The 20,033-nt window shown below is 43.1% G+C and overlaps 1 protein-coding gene across 1 annotated transcript in view; it reads left to right on the forward strand.

The window, feature by feature from the left end:
• Window positions 1-832: 832 nt before the first annotated feature.
• Window positions 833-20,033, forward strand: part of LOC126365919 (uncharacterized) — a 54,957-nt gene continuing 35,756 nt past the window's right edge. The window contains exons 1-2 of the mRNA XM_050008666.1: window positions 833-927; window positions 14,909-15,013. Of these exons, the coding sequence (XP_049864623.1) occupies window positions 883-927; window positions 14,909-15,013 (150 nt within the window). The 5' untranslated portion in view covers window positions 833-882. The remainder of the gene's footprint in view (window positions 928-14,908; window positions 15,014-20,033) is intronic.

Below are 20,033 nucleotides of genomic sequence, written 5' to 3' on the forward strand. Positions count from 1 at the left end.
CAGCTCTTGGGACAGACAGCTTGTATAATTCCGTCAGACGCGTCAACAGACTTCGAAGAGCCGTTGTGCGGAATGTGTATGTTTTGAAATGCGATTATAAGATGAACATCAACAAAAGTAAAACAAGGTTAATGAAACTTAGTCAAATTAAATCAAGCGATGCTGAGGAAATTAGATTAGGAAATGAAGTACTAAAAGTCATAAATTAGTTTTGCTACTTCGGGAGCAGCTTAAGTGGGGATGGCCGAAGTAGGGAGGATACAAAATGTAATAGGAGAAGAGTTTAAGATAAAGAACAATTTGTTAACGTGGAATATGAATTTAATTATTACGCACTCTTTTCTGAAACCATTTGCCTGGAATACAGCACTGTACGAAAGCGAAATGTCGAAGATAATCGGTACAGACAGGGAATAAACACACATGAAATACTGTGATACGGGAAAGTGTTGAACATTAGACAGGCTGGCTGATGAGGAGGGTCTGAACAGAATCGCGGAAATAAATTTGTGGCCCAACATAACGAAAATGGGGGCTCGTTGATAGAACACATTCCGACGCATCAAAGAAGCGGCAGTTTGGTAATGGATAAAAGGGAAGGAGGGAGGAAAAAAAAAGAGAGAGAGAGAGAGAGAGAGAGAGAGAGAGAGAGAGAGAGAGAGAGAGAGAGAGGGAGGGCCATGGAGTGTTTCTCGTGTAATCTCTTTATGCATGCGCAATAAAAATGTATTCTGTGTTTGTTCTCATCTTTGTATCGGTTCTTCCCAGGCGATAAACGACTTCGCTGAGAGATAAGACTGTGGGATATATGTTGATAAGCTTTGTACCAAACAGCTGTGGAGAGATTGCTGTCCGTTAGCAGCATCCTGTGTGTAGCGCAACATGGAGCGGATTTATTATATTGTAGTGGCGTTACTCGTATATTCGGTAAGCAATATTTGGATGCAGCATTATGAGATTAATTTGTGGCACATTTCTTATACATTCTGCTCAGTATTGCTATATGCACTGCTGTTGCTTGGTTTCCTCTGAATTCTATTCTCCAGTAGAGAGCACCATCAATAGAATCGGCCTATGACTATTTTAAACCCTTTAAAATTTTAAGAACAAAATATTTTAGTTCCTTTTTTGTCTTCACATTATAGTAAATGGGTCTCGTCGAACGTAATGAATGCGCTATATCACTTCTCAAATTGTCGCTGGCTGTTGCTTAGCCTGTCTGTTTAGAGAGCAACCTGACTTTATTCTTGAGAGGCAGATACAATAATACACTGCAAGACGCTCTTTCTGTAGTTTGTGGAAGCAGAGGGGAATATTTTAAGATTAATAATGTACTCGAGTACAAAGTTTTTCAGTAAGTGACCTTTTACTAACCTCTGACATTTTTATGCATTATATTAACAAACTGTTCTCACCGTTCACGGAAGCTTTTATCTCGCCCTAACAAGGAAACACCACCAACTCGATCTCGTATTTTCAGGAGCAAAAAGCACACGTGAAATATACCGACCCCACCAATGGATCCCGGGCGAAAATTTTGGCCATTTTTCCGACAGATCACAGCTCTGACCTTCTGAAAGTACAGCCTATAGATGCGCACTTGCGTCGCTTGTTTGTCACTAGCTCTGCCTCACTGCACACACTTAATGCCCGGGAGCGAAGTGAAAGCCAATGCATTCCTATTAAAGAACACTGCAACTCCGGCAAATATACTTCACTTTAATTGTGTCAGTTTCACAATCCAAATAAAATAAGGTAGAAGACCAAAGTTAATAGTTAAATAGCGATACGTTACTGGTCGCAGGTTCGAATCTTGCCTCGGGCATGGATGTGTGTGATGTCCTTGGGTTAGTTAGGTTTAAGTAGTTCTAAGTTCTAGGGGACTGATGACCTCAGAAGTTAAGTCCCATAGTGCTCAGAGCTATTTCGATACGTTACTTAATAACACGCTCATTCGTTTTATTCAGTTACATTGCATTTGTGGATCGCAACACAGAAAATGTTCTAAACAAACTGATCTCTGCCACCAACTACATGTTGATAACCGCGCACATTGACACAATGAACAAAGCATGTTAGTAACGTCAATACAGTATTCAGTAGATGTTCAAAGTCATCTGGCCGGTCACTGATTTAGCCGCTATGACACCAAATATTCTGAAAGATTGGTCGAAATACTAGTGCACGTAACTGCCTGTAAAGAAGAGACTGCATTAGAAGGACGTTGTTACGCTGGCCGAAATCGTATCTAAGCCCAGAAGTCGTGTCGAGACGATAACCCAGCCGACAGAACCCTCGAACGCGAAAGCCTAATAGATACAGCGGCTGACGTGATCTTGTTCCACCTGGTGGTATCTTCAACACAGAAACTACACTGTCTTCTCCGTTCTTTTCATGCGTTCACATGCTTCGTGGCCGGAAAATGAATCCACGATTGAAACAATTCTACTGTCATCTGTACGATTTCAGAAAACACCTATTGCCACTATAGTAAATGTTCCTCGTTGACTTTTCCAGAAGATGAGGGCTAAATTACCGTCCGCACTAAAACAAACTTTAATTCGCGGCCCAAAGGTTCCAGTTGGCTCTTTTAAAACTACAAACAGATACTACTGCAAATGTCCTTCAGACAGCTCTAGCATTATTGTGCAGCTGTGCGTCGTATTACTGATGGACTGCTCGACCATGTCGATATCTTCCTTTCCTTTTTTGGCAAGAAATCGACCGGACGTTATTTCTAAATTAAAGCCACTTTGATCCATGTTGCACACATTCTGTCTACTGATCGCTTCCTAAATAGCTCTAGTGTTAGCGACACTTCACATGCAGAAAGTGTTGCTGTCTCATTACCCAGATTATTAACTGTTATTTTTCCACGACACAGTAACACATTTCTTCTTGAAAGCGTGCACCCACGCAGCAGACATTTTAAACTTTAGACCAACATCCATTGCGGCTTGGACGCCCTAATGCTGTGTATTACAGTCGTGGATCATCTTGCTCTTCATTCCGTTATTAAATTTATGTTGACATAACGTGTTGATCTTGGAAAGCTTTTGTTGATGTGTATCCTGGTTTTCAAGCCATCTGCTCCAGATGTAGAGGTTACTTACTGCTGTAAGTGACAATGGCGTTGTCGGCCAGAGTGGCCTAGCGGTTCTAGGTGCTACAGTCAGGAACCGCGCGACTACTACGGTCGCAGGTTCGAATCCTGCCTCAGGCATGGATGTGTGTGATATCCTTAGGTTAGATAGGTTTAAGTAGTTCTAAGTTCTGGGGGACTGATGACCTCAGAAGTTAAGTACCATAGTGCTCAGAGCCATTTGACATTTCATATGAACTTTGGGATACGGCAAAAAATAAAAGAAACTCTACTGACTTCTGAACAGAAGTAGAAATTGATAATTACTGTATCAAAAGGAAATTATTATACTTTAGCACGACTGCAAGTCAAAATGTGAACCAGAACTTTACTAACAACAAATTCCAATCACTGATATTTGCACTCATTCATTAATTCTAATTACGTAGTGCTTTTGTTCATAGTGCCAGGAATCATTTTAATTTGATTAGTTGATTTACTATTTGCAACAATTAGATCGCCTCAGATTAAACTTCAAATTTAAAGTTAGTGAGACTGAAATTAATGAATGCTTTAAGTTTAAATCTTTAACTGGATTATTTAGTTCATAAGCAAAAGTAACTGGCGCTGCAATTTTCAAATTTTCATAAACGGTACTCTATTGTAGCAATAGGACAGGACAGGAACCTACTTGGTGAATGATTTTAGGAGAATCACGGGTAATTATTCACTCGCAAAACACCACAAAGCTGAGTAACGCCGCTACAAAACTAGTTTACAATTAGCTGTGATGCAGCAATCTTACTTCAGTCCACTATCGCCGTGACGAAGTTGCTGACGACGATACTGCTGCTGGCTGCTTCCCATGATAATTAGCGAGCACTTGGCAATGATATTGGCGTGGCAGGTTCTTTATGTTGCTGCAGTCAATATTTCCACTTGCCACGTGCCGCTAATCACTCCTCCAGTACAGTGCACGCCATCCATGTGTCCACACTTCACCAAGTCTCACACCAGAGTTCTCTCTCTGTGTAGCGCGCGCTCTGACGTAACATCCTCCCGCGTCCAGAGATGCCGCTACTCCAACGATATTTACATAATATACATAATTGATTATACAGCAAAATATACAAATTAATTCATACATCGTGTTCATATAAATTTACATAAAGATAAAAGCAAGTATATATACAATAATAAATGTTCAAAGAGCACATCGGCATGAAAGTGTTACAAATGTTCCTCCTGACGGTCCTTTCCAAAAGGCGAAACCTCGTTTCATGTACTCCTCTGTCACAGATTGGGGGCAAAGCGGTATGGAACGATATTACATCTTGAAAACGCGCTTCGTCATCACTTGCTTTCTCTTTTTCACAGTCCTGTCTCGTTGTACCAATGACACTGTTCGACAAATGTGACTGTGCTGAAAGGACAACTTCATTATCGTCTTCGGCATCCTCTAGTAAGTAAGCGGTTAACGTCAGTCTACTATTTTGCTTTATATCTAGCACGCCTTGCGCCGTGAAGCTGTCTATTGTTTCTGCAGTGCAGTTGAAAGCTATGAGTAACAGCAAGAAATAAGCTCCTTAGGCTTTCGTTTGCCCTGTACTTTAGTTAGTCGAATAGCCACTTATAATGATGATTACCAGTTACGCTTTTCAGGAGCTGTTGTACTTTGACGTTCAAACGTTGCAATTTCGCCGTCATAGTGTACCGCTCCTGGAGACCCAGTCCAGAACTACCGCTTGCGAGTTCACTGACATTATAATTGCAAAGCTGTTACCGACTCGACTGCACAGTACTTTCTGCTCGGGCCGTAAATGGGGCAGAACGAGTGACAGACCAACGATGAGCGCGTTTTTAAAAGCTGATCTTTCCGAAGGTGGTAACTATATACCGGTATATCATAACGATGGCCCAAATTTTCGCAGGGTCGATTCTGGGGCTGATAACTTGCATGTACACTTTTTTTCTCCAAGAAATACGAGGTCGAGTAGGTGATATTTCCTTGTGAATATGATGCTAACCGATAGCTATTCTAATCTCATTCAGATGCCTTCTTCTTCATCTTTTGAAGACAGATGAAACCAAGGTGTCAACAGAGATATAACCCCTCAAGCGAGCTGTTAACAAATTGAAATAAGCGTCAGGCCAAAAGTAGAAACGCGACCGTGAATTGCGAAACCAAACGAATTGAGTTAGGTCACAGCCAAAGCAGATGTGTTATGACATCAAGCATTAATATAATTTTTTTAAATACAAGATGATTTTCGTTAACAATTAAATCAGCCCAGTGCCTAAAATATTTATGTAAATTAATGTAAACATCCCTGTATTTGTTTTATGAAACTGAACTGACGAAGGCGGTGCGAAAGTCTTTCCTTAATCGTAAATAGATCTTTAAAAAATTCCCATATGTTACAAGAAGTCATATGGATTCAACTTGGCGTATTGTGATTGTGCACGCAAAGTACGAGGGACGTTCAATAAGTAATGCAACATATTTTGTTTCTCGGGGCAATTTTGATTGAAAAATGCGGAATTTGATGTGGGACGTCGTTGAATATTCCTGCTGCAGCCCCTGTAGTTTCATGAAGTTCCGACAGGTGGCCGCGCTATAAGTAGCATTCAAAACGGCGTCTGTAACGGAAGTGCGATGCAGCCACTGAGTTTCTTTTGGTGGAAAACTTGAGCATCGCAGATCTTCATAGGCGCTCCAAGAATGCCTACGAAGTCCCAGAAGTAAACAAAAGCACGGTGAAGAATTAGTAAATAGCTCAACAGACGAAGGATCACATTCCGAGTTCGAAGACCATGTCAGTAATGCATCTGAAAGCGAGTGTTCTGATGACATTGAAGACAGTCCACAGCCTATTCAAAGTAGTGTACAGACATCTCCACAAACGGGAACACAGAATGGCAGTTGCAGTCAGCAACACAACATGGCCACCTACCTGCTTCGAACGTCATCAGGGGTACCTTCTGAGTTACCAGCTATAAGCAGCAGAATAAGTCATGTCAAAAATTCATTTTAAGTATTATTTCTACAGCACTTCAGAATGAAATAACAGATGTGAAATATTGATGGCAGCGAATATATGGCAAACAATGGCGAACAACGACGATTCTCGTTTTCACGCGTACTTCGAACTCTTGTTCATTGCGGGTGTACATCGCTCACATGAGGAAATTACAAAAATTTTGTGGGATAATGATACTGGGCGGAACATATTTCGAGCAACCATGTCCCTAGAAACATTCTGTAAAATATCGCGCGTCTTGCGATTTGCTAAGAAATCCACAAGAGAGGAAAGAAGACGTACTGATAAACTCGTCGCAATTCGTAGTGACTGGGAGAAGTGGTTAGAAGTCCTTCCTCAACAGTATAATCCAGGGGAAAATATGACCGTCGACGAGCAGCTGGTAGCATTTAGAGGCCGCTCTCCGTTGAAGCAGTCTACATCCAAAGCTAACCGTCAAAATGTGGGATCAAGATATGGACTCTGTGCGACAGCAAATCTTCGTATGTACTGAAAGCCCAAATTTTTACAAGAAAGGAGAGTGGAGCAGCGCCAGAAGGAAAATCAGGGAATGTGAGTAGTTGCTGATCTCACCTCTAATTTGCGAGGTGAGAATGTTAACAGGTGACAATTTTTTTTACGTATACAATTTGGGACAGCTGCTCCTGAAATGGAAACTGAGAATGTTAGGAACCATACGTAAAAATAAGGCAGAGCTTCCACAAAATGTGACGAACAAGGAGGTACACAGCTCCTCATTTCACTCCGCAAATGACACTACGCTGGCCAATTATATTCCCAAGAGAAATAAGAATTTTGTACTAATGGGCACTCTCCACCATGGTGGGGAAATAAGTGACAGGGCTGATAAGAAGCCAAAAATGATTGTAGATTATAATTCAACCAAAAGGGGCTGTGGACTCATTCGATCAGCTATCGGGTACATAGACATGCAAACGAAAAGGCAGTAGATGGCCCATGATAGTTTACTACAATATTCTGGTTGTTGCTGGTTATAATGCATATGTCTAGTGGACTTCGATTGACTAACTGGAATGTAAGAAAATTGACTAGAAGGAGAATATTTTGGAGGAACTCTGAAAATTACTGGTTGCAGGGCACATTGCGTCAAGGAAGCATTTTCCAAGAAGAGAAGATTCTTTGAATGGTCAGGAACATCTAAGACCCTGAAAGAGTGGCAGGTGTAGCTAAACCAGTAACAACAAGAAACTCTACTAAACGTGCACGCTATAAGTACTGTACTTCAAGCAATGACAGAAGACCCAAACATGTTGTATGGAAAGTGTAATAATCATGTATGCAAAACACACGTAACCTACTTGTGTCCAAATTGCAGTGAGTAAGAAGGAAAGAAAGTGATATGGGCAGACGACAGACGGTTGTTGAGAATGACTTTTTAGTGGGTCTGCCCCTGTAAACTGAAGCGTACGCCGAATGTAGGAATCGAGTAGGAGCAGGTGAGGTAAAAAACTCGGTCCTGCTTTTAACTTAAAAGTACATTTATTAGAGAATATTAGTCAATGACATATACGTAATTTTCGGTAAAGATGAGTAAGTAGGTGCGAAGCCGGATGTATCAAAGCTAACACAGGCACAATCTTTAGTGGCTCGCCCGTTATGAAACAGAAACAATGTTGCTTGGTCGCCTACTCGTGATCCACATGGGCTGAATCCGGAGCGGCGCTCGTAGAGCTACCCAGCGCCGGCTAGAGGGCGGTGACGCCGGTGTCGGTGTCGTGCTGCCAACCTGAGAACTTGTACCTACTCCGTGGCATCGTAACTATCGATACCACAGTCGAAATGTCTGTTGTTCCTAATATACCTATTAATAATAGTTTTAGTGCAGTTTTGTGTAATATTGTTATTATTATTATTATTTTCGATTATTGCCCGCATCTCGTGGTCGTGCGGTAACGTTCTCGCTTCCCGCGCCCGGCTTCCCGGGTTCGATTCCCGGCGGGGTCAGGGATTTTCTCTGCCTCGTGATGGCTGGGTGTTGTGTGTTGTCCTTAGGTTAGTTAGGTTTAAGTAGTTCTAAGTTCTAGGGGACTGATGACCACAGATGTTAAGTCCCATAGTGCTCAGAGCCATTTGAACCATTTTTTCCGATTATTCCCATTTAAGAGAGCGTTTGAACTTGAATTCCTTTATGATGACTGTTTATGTTTTTTCTGAGCCCACATTTTCTTCATGTGTTCACCGTGTTGATTCTTTCGCTCCACTGTCCATTTGCACCCTGGTCTCTTGTGTGTTGTGGTGTCAAATTTATGTTTTTCGATGATGTTCCTGAATTCAGTTCTATTTTCTGCATCGTTTACTGTTATGTGTGCTTATCTCTTCAATTTCTGTTATCCATTTTGTTTTTCCCCTGCCTGAGTTGATGACTTTAAGAATTCGCTTTGAAATTCTGTTTTCAGTCATCCTGTGGATATATCCGTAGAACTGCATTCTTCTTTTCCTTATTGTATCCGTAATCTTGTCTGTGTATTTATATAATTCTGATGTTGGTCTCTTCTTCCAGATTCCTTGCTCTTGTATCGGGCCAAAAATTTTCCTGAGAATTTTCCTTTCTTGTTTCTCTATTTCTTTGATTTTTGTTTGCCCACCTATTTGTGTTGTTTCAGATGCGTGAATATTCTTATTATTGTTATTATTATTACTATTATTATTATCGCTGTGATCATTAACAACGTACAGTAATACAACAACAATGTCGACAACCATCATCATTTCTCTCTCTCTCTCTCTCTCTCTCTCTCTCTCTAACTCTCCCCCCTCCCCCCCCCCCCCCCCCCCCCCAGCTGTCTGCGTTTATGGTACCCAAGTAAAAGAGTGCGAACTTTTTCCTAAATGGCTGCGAATTGTGAAGCATGGCGAGACTTGGGTACTAGCCAGGTACCTCCCCGTTCCGAAATTGGCGTTTTTACATGCACGGCTGCCTGCGCGGATAGATGTAAACAAATGACTATGACCGTATTAAAACATTTTATACGTTTTATTTTCTTCATCATTGAAATTACAGTATAAGCCCCTGTCGAACGTCATATGTGGGGAAACGCTTTATTAAAAATAAAACAAAAAATAAAAAAAGGCGCACCACGAAGGAATTACCCGAATGGGCAGGAATTGGCAGATATTTACATGTACAGACAAACAAATGATAACAACTTCACAATTTGAGCAAGTTAGTTCAAAAATGGTTCAAATGGCTCTGAGCACAATGGGACTTAACATTTGAGGTCATCAGTCCCCTAGAACTTAGAACTACTTAAACCTAAATAAGCTAAGGACATGACACACATCCATGCGCGAGGCAGGATTCGAACCTGCGACCGCAGCGGTCGCCCAGTTCCAGACTGAAGTGCCTAGAACCGCTCGGCCACACCGGATGGCGAGCAAGTTAGCAACGCGTTAGTCCACCTCTGGCCCTTATGCAACAATGATTATGAAGAATCCGCCTCGATTTCAAATAGAAACCGGATGTTGACCTAGGTTTCGGAGCGGATAACCAAGCCTTCTTCGGAACTCACTAAAACTATAAACTGCCTAAAGAGGCATGGTCTAACATTAAAACAGAACGCCGAAAACGCGTGATTATCCGCACCGAAACCTAGGTCAACATCCAGTTTATATTTGCAATCGAGGCGGAATCTTTATAATAATTAAATTATTCACGATTGCTGACGCGCTGCAATGTTAAAAGTTCTTATGCAAGAATTTATTGCCCTTGTCATTGATCGGCAGAGTTTGACAACAAGGAAGCCAAGCCGTAAAACCCTCGCCGTGTGGGTGTTCATTATCTTGCTGCACTGCAAACCCAGGATGGCTTGCCACGAAAGGCAACAGAACAAGACGTGCCATTGTGCTGTAAGGGTGATGCGGAAAGGAGTTCTGACCCGAAAAGAAATGGCGTCCCAGAACATCACTTCTGTTTGTTGAGCTCTATGGCGACCGACAACCAAGTTGATATCCCACTGCTATCGAGAGAGTCTCGAGATACCTGGAATCTCATGGCTGCACTAAAATTTGAGCCTTGATGATCAGCCAAGACGTGTCTGTCAGCCGCCATCCGGCCCGACAACCAGGACTTATAGTCTGGGGTGCCAGTTCTTTTCATCGTAGGACCCCTTTTGTTGTCATCTGAAGGCACGCTTACAGCATAGCGGTGCTCTGGCGATATTCTACGCCCCGTTTTGTTGCCCTTCATGGCAAACCATCCTACGCTTGCATTTCAGCAAGATAATTCCTGCACACAACGAGAGTTTCTACTCATTGTTTTCGTGCTTGGCAAACCCTACCTTGTGCCAGCAAAGTCGCGGGAACTCTCTCCAACTTCCCAGATGAGAACTTTTATAGCATTACGGACAGGGCGCACCAACCAACTCGAGAGTCTGATAATCTAACACGCCGGTTGTACAGAATCTAGCACGGTATCCCTCAGGAGGACATGCAACAACTCTGTCAAGCAATGCCAAGTCGAATAACTGCTTGCGTAAGGTCCAGAGGTCCAACGTGTTATTCACATGCTTAATTTGTGAACTAAAATTAAAAAAATGTCGTGTGATTAGGGCCTCCCTTTGGGTAGACCGTTCGCCGGGTACAAGTCTTTCGATTTGACGCCACTTCGGCGACTTGCGCGTCGATGGGGATGAAATGATGATGATTAGGACAATACAACACCCAGTCCCTGAGCCGAGAAAATCTCCGACCCAGCCGGGAAACGAACCCGGGCCCTTAGGATTGACATTCTGTCGCGCTGACCACTCAGCTACCGGGGCGGACATTTGTTAACTTATTTCTGTTGAACACATCGTCCACTATTTTTCAGAAATTGTAATCATTTGTCTGCCTGTACATGTATTTCACATCTATCGATTTCCGTCCCATTCGTGTAATTCCGTCGTGGTCTCTCTCTCTCTCTCTCTCTCTCTCTCTCTCTCTCTTAATGAAGATGATACAATGAGGAATTTTTAGGTGAAGATAATTTTAGGTCCGACTGTTAGTGGTTTTAGTCGGTTTCGTTCTCGCTCCTGGATACTTCGAAGGTGTGTATTTCAGTTTAGATTCCTTAGTCTTAAGTACTTAGCCGCGTTAGTAAGAGGAATGGGTTGGCTGAAAATGGACATGTGAAATAAGGGTAATGGAAACATTGAATGCTGACTTGGGTTTTCTGTGGATTAAAGTGGAGTCCACATTTGTTCTACTATTCCAGCAGATGATTCAGGTGCCATTGGAGAGCGTGAGGGGTGGAACATTCAATCCTTGTCGTCCCTTATAAAACGAGGCTATCAATCCCTTTTCATATGCAGCTGCTGTTACTAGTTGCGCAGCCCTCTCTGTTTCGTAGGCCGGATGTCTTTAGAAGTCACCAGAGTGAAGGAATTGTGATCCAATAATATAAAAATTCCTTAGCTGCTGTCTCTCCGATGGCTCCGCTAAGGCACAATTCAGTCTACCGTGAATGCCATGTTGTTTATAACGAGTGCGCCGAGCCAAGTTGAGGCTGTATTCCTCGCTTAAAGAAACATGGCCTTTAACACCTTATTCGCACGGCTTGTGGTTCCGTTTCGACGTTTCAGTCACACATTTTAAGTACACTCCGGTTTCAGAAGATGCACGTCACATTAAATTAGAAACTAACCATTTCACCGAACATTATGATGCATATAGAGTATCTACACTATTAAAGCCCACAGCTACAGACGGGATTCCAACTTACGTAGTGCGTCTCACGAAGCCACAGTGTGACGCCGATCCAACAGCGGCCGGCAAACTGCCTTCCGTCTTCAAGTGTGACACCGCAATGATATTTCCGAGACTTTGCGGACCTTCCTATGAAACATGCTGTCCACACATTCTTGGTTGGACTAGAACACTGACGACATCATATGCTGTGGGAGACGTTTTGTGAAAATTGAGTAACACATTTTATTTGTTGGTCCTAATAAATGCAATCAATACTCTTAGCAGGGATATTCTACAGAATTCCTTTTTGAATGTGCCTGTGGAAAATTAGGAAGATAAACATCGTAGTTATCAAAACCCCTTCTGAGAATGTTCGAAATGAATACGGTTAAAAAGTGTAAAATTTAAAGAGATGTACAACATGCATATTTATTTAAATTTTCAGGTACTGTCTGCCCAATTCACACTCCATTCAACTACACAGTCACACTATTTTACTGAGTAGAACTGAGAGTATGATGTGAGCTGTAAATTTTTCAAACTTCAGAATGTATCGGACAACTCAAGGAAGAGTAGCGGCTTGCTGAGTTACAAAACTGGAGCAAGCCACAGTAACTGTTTACAGAATTACTTCTGATACGAAAGGCAATAGGAGTAATACACCAAATTACAGGCCAATATCATTAACGTCAATATGCATCAGGATTTTGAAACATACGTTCGAACATTATGAACTACCTCGAAAACAACAGTCTGTTAACAAACAGTTAATACGGATTCGGAAAACATCGTTCTTGTAAAACGCAACCAGCTCTTTATTCACACGAAGTGTTGGACGCTATTGTCATCGGATTCCAAATTGATTCCGTATTTCTAGATTTCCATAAGGCTTTGGACACTGTATCTCACAAGCGACTTGTAGTCAGATTGAGTGCTTATGCAATATCGTCTCTGTTATGCGACTGGATTCGTGATTTCCTGTCAGAGAGGTCACAGTTAGTAGTAATTGGCGGGAAGACGCCGGGTAAAACAGAAGTGATTTCTGGCGTTCCACAAGCTAGCAGTATAGGTCCTCTGCTGCTCCTTACCTATATAAACGACTTAGAAGACAATCCGAGCGGCCGTCTTATCTTGTTTCCAGAAGATGTTGTCGTTTATCGTATACTAAAGTCATTAGAAGATTAGAACGAATTGCGAAACGATTAAGATAAGATATCAGTCTGATCAGAATTGGCAGTTGACCCTAAATAATGAAAAGTGTGAGATCATCCACATGAGTGCTAAAATAATCCGATAAACTTCGGTTACATAATAAATCAATCAAACCGTAAATTCAAATAAACACCTTAGTCCGGTGCAGCGCGGCTGCTACGGTCGCAGGTTCGAATCCTGCCTCTGGCATGGATGTGTGTGATGTCCTTGGGTTAGTTAGGTTTAAGTAGTTCTAAGGCTAGAGGACTGATGACCTCAGATGTTAAGTCTCATAGTGCTTAGCGCCATTTGAACCATTTTTGAAATACCCCAGAATTACAATTGCGAACAACGTAAACGGAAAGAATACATAAAAAATGTTGTGTGGAAGTGAACCAAAGACTGCGATTTATTGGTAAAACAGAAGATGCAACAGACCTACTAAAGAGACTGCCTGCACTACCCTTATCCGTCATCTTTCTGAGTACTGCTGCGCGGCCTCAGATGCTTACCAGATAGGATTAACGGCGTAAGTTCAAAGAAGGGCAGCACGTTTTGTATGATCGAGAAGTGGGGGGGAGAGCGTCACGGACATGACACAGGATTTGGATTTGGGCATTTCTCGTTGCGCTGGAATGTTCTCATGAAATTTCAGTCAACAAGTGTCGAAAATATTTTGTTGACGCCGACCTACATAGGGAGAAACTATCATCATAATGAAACAAGGGAAATCAGAGCTCACACGGAAAGATACAAGTGTTCGTTTTTTTGCGTGCACTGTTCGAGAGTGGAATAATACAGAATTATTGTAAAGGTAGTTCGATGAACTCTCTCCAAGGCATTTAAGAGTGATTTGCAGCGTATCCATGTAGGTGTAGATGTAGATGTAGATACTGACTGCGGTTCACTGAGGAACATGAACGTTGAACTCAGCTGCATTTATCAAAGCTCTTGCCTAGTACATTTTTCTTCTTGCGTCTGCTGCTATTCAGTGCACCTTCATAAGAGAAAATCGCTAAATCCATTTATTTTCTGATTCATGCGCTCTGCAAAATACAGGGTGATTCAAAAATCATACCACAACTTTAAAAATGTGTATTTAATAAAAGAAACATAATATAACCTTCTGTTATACATCATTACAAAGAGTATTTAAAAAGGTTTTTTTCACTCAAAAACAAGTTCAGAGATGTTCAATATGGCTCCCTCCAGATACTCGAGCAATATCAACCCGATACTCCAACTCGTTCCACACTCTCTGTAGCATATCAGGCGTAACAGTTTGGATAGCTGCTGTTATTTCTCGTTTCAGATCATCAATGGTGTCTGGGAGAGGTTGCCGAAACACCATATCCATAACATACCCCCATAAGAAAAAATCGCAGGGGGATAAGATCAGGGCTTCTTGGAGGCCAGTGATGAAGTGCTCTGTCACGGGCTGCCTGGCGGCCGATCCATCGCCTCGGGTAGTTGACGTTCTCTGTAAACTGTTTATACCAACGTTTAGTACACCACCTATCAGGAGGTTTAACACCATACTTCGTTCGAAATACACGCTGAACAATTGTCGTCGATTCACTTCTGCCGTACTCAATAACACAAAAAGTTTTCTGTTGAGCGGTCGCCATCTTAGCATCAACTGACGCTGACGCCTAGTCAACAGCGCCTCAAGCGAACAAATGTACAACTAAATGAAACTTTATAGCTCCCTTAATTCCCCGACAGAAAGTGCTTAGCTCTGTCTTTTGTCGTTGCAGAGTTTTAAATTTCTAAAGTTGTGGTATTCTTTTTGAATCACCCTGTACTTGTATTCGGTGCCAGATGATGCAGGTATGATCCTTAAAAGTTTGATACTGAAATGTCTCGAAGTCCTTCGATTCCACGACAACATTTGTGTTGTATGTTGTAGGCAGTACTGACGGAGGCCTCTTCCCTGAAAGAACGTCTGCGGCAAATCCGAGATGCTGGTTGCAGTGAACCTGGCCAGATCATCTGCACTGACAACTGTTCCAAGGTAAGAGCCAGCTGTGACGCGATGTGTGATTGCCTTTCTTGCTACCATATTGAAAATCTCAGTGTATATCTTCTCTCATTAGATGCGGCAATTAAGAACACAGTTGTTGTTGTTGCTGTGGTCTTCAGTACTGAGACTGGTTTGATGCAGCTCTCTATGCTACTCTATCCTGTGCAAGCCCCTTCATCTCACCAAGCGAGGTGGCGCAGTGGTTAGACACTGGACTCGCATCCGGGAGGACGACGGTTCAATCCCGCGTCCGGCCATCCTGATTTAGGTTTTCCGTGATTTCCCTAAATCGCTCTAGGCAAATGCCGGGATGGATCCTTCCCAGTCCTTCCCTAATCCGATGAGACTGATGACCTCGCTGTCTGGTCTCCTTCCCCAAAGAACCAACCAACCGAAAAATCTTTCATCTCCCAGTACCTACTGCAACCTACATCCTTCTGAATCTGCTTAGTGTATTCATCTCTTGGTCTCCCTCTACGATTTTTATCCTCCACGCTGCCCTCCAATACTAAATTGGTGATCCCTTGATGCCTCAGAACATGTCCTGCCAACCGATCCCTTTTTCTTGTCAAGTTGTGCCACAAACTTCTCTTCTCCGCAATCCTATTCAATACCTCCTCATTAGTTATGTAATCTTCCCACCTAATCTTCAGCATTCTTCTAGCACCACATTTCGAAAGCTTCTATTCTCTTCTTGTGTCTGAACTATTTATCGTCCACCTTTCACTTCCATACACTTTAAGTGTCTCATTTCCTAATCTAATTCCCTCAGCATCACCCGACTTAATTCGACTACATTCCATTATCCTCGTTTTACTTTTGTTGATTTTCATCTTATATTCTCCGTTCAAGACATTACTTTTGTTGATTTTCATCTTATATTCTCCGTTCAAGACATTATCCATTCCATTCAACTGCTCTTCCAAGTCTTTTGCTGTCTCTGGCAGAATTACAATGTCATCGGTGAACCTCAAAGTTTTTATTTCTTTTCCATGGATTTAATAGCTACTCCGAATTTTTCTTTTGTTTCCTTTACTGCTTGCTTAATATACAGATTGAACAACATCTGGGAGAGGCTACAACCCTGTCTCACACCCTTCCCAACCACTGCTTCCCTTTAGTGCCCCTCGACTCTTATAACTGCCATCTGGTTTCTGTACAAACTGTAAGTAGCCTTTCGCTCCCTGTATTCTACCCCTGCCACTTTCAGAATTTGAAAGAGAGTTTTGCAGTCAACATTGTCAAAAGCTTTCTGTAAGTCTACAAATACTAGAAACGTAGGCTTGCTTTTCCTTAATCTAGGTTCTAAGATGTATCTTACTACTGATATAATGCATCGCTCTTTCTCAGATAACGAATACCGTTATAACTCGTTTCAATTGCTGCCAAAGGGAATGCTTTGTAAAATACACATACAACAAAGATTGTGTTTTTCCTTCTTGTTGCCACATAATTTATTTTGGTTTGTTCGCGCTCTTACGAATGTAGTTCAAAAAGTAAATGAGACGTTACTTTGCAGGCCAAATAACTCTCATTGAAGACTACGCTCTGCACTTCATAGTGACACAGATAGATAACACTGTTTTTCAACACAACCGCCAATTCTCGGTATAAAGCGATGGGAACGTTCTACCAGTCGTTCAGTTCTTCGACGAAATAAATTCGTTCCTTGGACATGCAGCCATTTGTGTACCGCTGTGTGAACGTCCTCATAGTTGGAAAATCTGCGATTACTGGAAATCAGTTCCCCGCCTGCCTGGACACTATCGTCTGTGGCCTTACTCCGTCACCAACGTCTGTGCAGCTTTGGTCAAATTGTTGGCACCATTTCGCTAAGGTTCGATGCGACGTTCCACTTGATCCATACGGGGTCTGTTCAACAAAATTCGTTCACAAAACATTTCTACGCTTACCTTTTGCTTAATGTGCGTGGTCTCCTTTGAAATACTCTCCTCTACAATTGATACACCACTCCCAATGCCGTTTCCATTCCGACAGCTGTTGTAAGTAGGCTGTTAAGGTTTTTATGTTGGTATCGCCACGTAGTGCTCTGTATGAAAATCACTGGCTGTGCTGTGTGCAGTGGGTAGCTGGTTGGCATTGTTGGAATATTTGCTATTGTAGTGTTGGGCAGTTGGATGTGAACAACGCGTAGCGTTGCGCAGTTGGAGGTGAGCCGCCAGCAGTGGTGGATGTGGGGAGAGAGATGGCGGGGTTTTGAGAGCGGATGATCTGGACGTGTGTCCATCAGAGACAGTAAATTTGTAAGACTGGATATCATATATATATATATATATATATATATATATATATATATATATATATATATATATATATATACACTCCTGGAAATTGAAATAAGAACACCGTGAATTCATTGTCCCAGGAAGGGGAAACTTTATTGACACATTCCTGGGGTCAGATACATCACATGATCACACTGACAGAACCACAGGCACATAGACACAGGCAACAGAGCATGCACAATGTCGGCACTAGTACAGTGTATATCCACCTTCCGCAGCAATGCAGGCTGCTATTCTCCCATGGAGACGATCGTAGACATGCTGGATGTAGTCCTGTGGAACGGCTTGCCATGCCATTTCCACCTGGCGCCTCAGTTGGACCAGCGTTCGTGCTGGACGTGCAGACCGCGTGAGACGACGCTTCATCCAGTCCCAAACATGCTCAATGGGGGACAACATCCGGAGATCTTGCTGGCCAGGGTAGTTGACTCACACCTTCTAGAGCACGTTGGGTGGCACGGTATACATGCGGACGTGCATTGTCCTGTTGGAGCAGCAAGTTCCCTTGCCGGTCTAGGAATGGTAGAACGATGGGTTCGATGATGGTTTGGATGTACCGTGCACTATTCAGTGTCCCCTCGACGATCACCAGAGGTGTACGGCCAGTGTAGGAGATCGCTCCCCACACCATGATGCCGGGTGTTGGCCCTGTGTGCCTCGGTCGTATGCAGTCCTGATTGTGGTGCTCACCTGCACGGCGCCAAACACGCATACGACCATCATTGGCACCAAGGCAGAAGCGACTCTCATCGCTGAAGACGACACGTCTCCATTCGTCCCTCCATTCACGCCTGTCGCGACACCACTGGAGGCGGGCTGCACGATGTTGGGGCGTGAGCGGAAGACGGCCTAACGGTGTGCGGGACCGTAGCCCAGCTTCATGGAGACGGTTGCGAATGGTCCTCGCCGATACCCCAGGAGCAACAGTGTCCCTAATTTGCTGGGAAGTGGCGGTGCGGTCCCCTACGGCACTGCGTAGGATCCTACGGTCTTGGCGTGCATCCGTGCGTCGCTGCGGTCCGGTCCCAGGTCGACGGGCACGTGCACCTTCCGCCGACCACTGGCGACAACATCGATGTACTGTGGAGACCTCACGCCCCACGTGTTGAGCAATTCGGCGGTACTTCCACCCGGCCTCCCGCATGCCCACTATACGCCCTCGCTCAAAGTCCGTCAACTGCACATACGGTTCACGTCCACGCTGTCGCGGCATGCTACCAGTGTTAAAGACTGCGATGGAGCTCCGTATGCCACGGCAAACTGGCTGACACTGACGGCGGCGGTGCACAAATGCTGCGCAGCTAGTGCCATTCGACGGCCAACACCGCGGTTCCTGGTGTGTCCGCTGTGCCGTGCGTGTGATCATTGCTTGTACAGCCCTCTCGCAGTGTCCGGAGCAAGTATGGTGGGTCTGACACACCGGTGTCAATGTGTTCTTTTTTCCATTTCCAGGAGTATATATATATATATATATATATATATATATATATATATATATATACTATTAAGGTAAATACATTGTTTGTTCTCTATCAAAACTATGCCTATCAGTAGTTAGTGCCTTCAGTAGTTAGAATCTTTTATTTAGCTGACAGTATTGGCGCTCTCTGTATTGCAGTAGTTCGAGTAGCGAAGATTTTTGTGAGATAAGTGATTCATGAAAGGTATAGGTTATTGTTAGTCAGGGCCATTCTTTTGTAGGGATTATTGAAAGTCAGATTGCGCTGCGCTAAAAATATTGTGTGTCAGTTAAAGTGATGATCAGAATAAGTAAAGAGAGAAATGTCTGAGTACTTTCAGTTTTGCTCAGCTGTTTGAAAATCAAATAACGAAAGGGGTTTACCAGCACTGTAATTCATTAATATTTCTAAGGACACGTTTCGCTGTCGTGGTTCGCCTTTTGCTGAATCGCGTGAGGCGCCCTCTGCGAATTTTCCTTTATCTCCTCTATCGTTGCACATCTCCGTCCTTTCAACGTGTCAACATCATGACCGTAGACCCATACATCATCACTAGTTATGATTCTCTTAAGGAACATCTCGTTCTCATTTGCGTGATCCAAAAGCTTTTCACATGTTGCGAGGAGAAGGTCGTTCTGGCCTTGACTAATGAGCCGTGGGACGAACGTGGCGGCAACACGACGCATTCCAAGATGCTGTGCCAGGGTTTCATGACATGATCCCACAAATATCTTATATTCTTCTGCAATCTCCCGTGCAGTGAATCCTCGATTGGCACAATTTCGTTGATATTCCTGACACGAGCGTCGTGGGTAGACGTGAAGGGCGTCCTGAACGATGGTCATTATTAAGTTCTGTCCGGGCATTTTTAAACCCTGTGAACCACCAGGTACATCACCACCGTAGGCTTCCTGCATCATTTGGTGCGTCTCTGTACAGGTGTTCTTGAGTTTCACGCAAAATGTAATGCAGACACATTGCTCCTCTAACACTCCCATCTTGAAATTCGCAAACTGTGCGACACAACGTTCTGTTCGATACAGCACTGAAGAATAACTACCTGACATACAACAAGGAAACTTACGGCAATTGCACATTAAACACACGTGTGTGCAGGGATGCCAACCGCATTTCGCTACAGCACACCATTGGCCCGAAATTATGAATGTTCCGGAATTTTTTTAATAGGCTTCGTACACTGTTAGGATTTCACGGTGAATCTGTGTGCAATTTAGACGTTTTGCC

Source organism: Schistocerca gregaria, chromosome 4, assembly GCF_023897955.1.
Source record: "Schistocerca gregaria isolate iqSchGreg1 chromosome 4, iqSchGreg1.2, whole genome shotgun sequence".
NCBI classification, from domain to species: domain Eukaryota; kingdom Metazoa; phylum Arthropoda; class Insecta; order Orthoptera; family Acrididae; genus Schistocerca; species Schistocerca gregaria.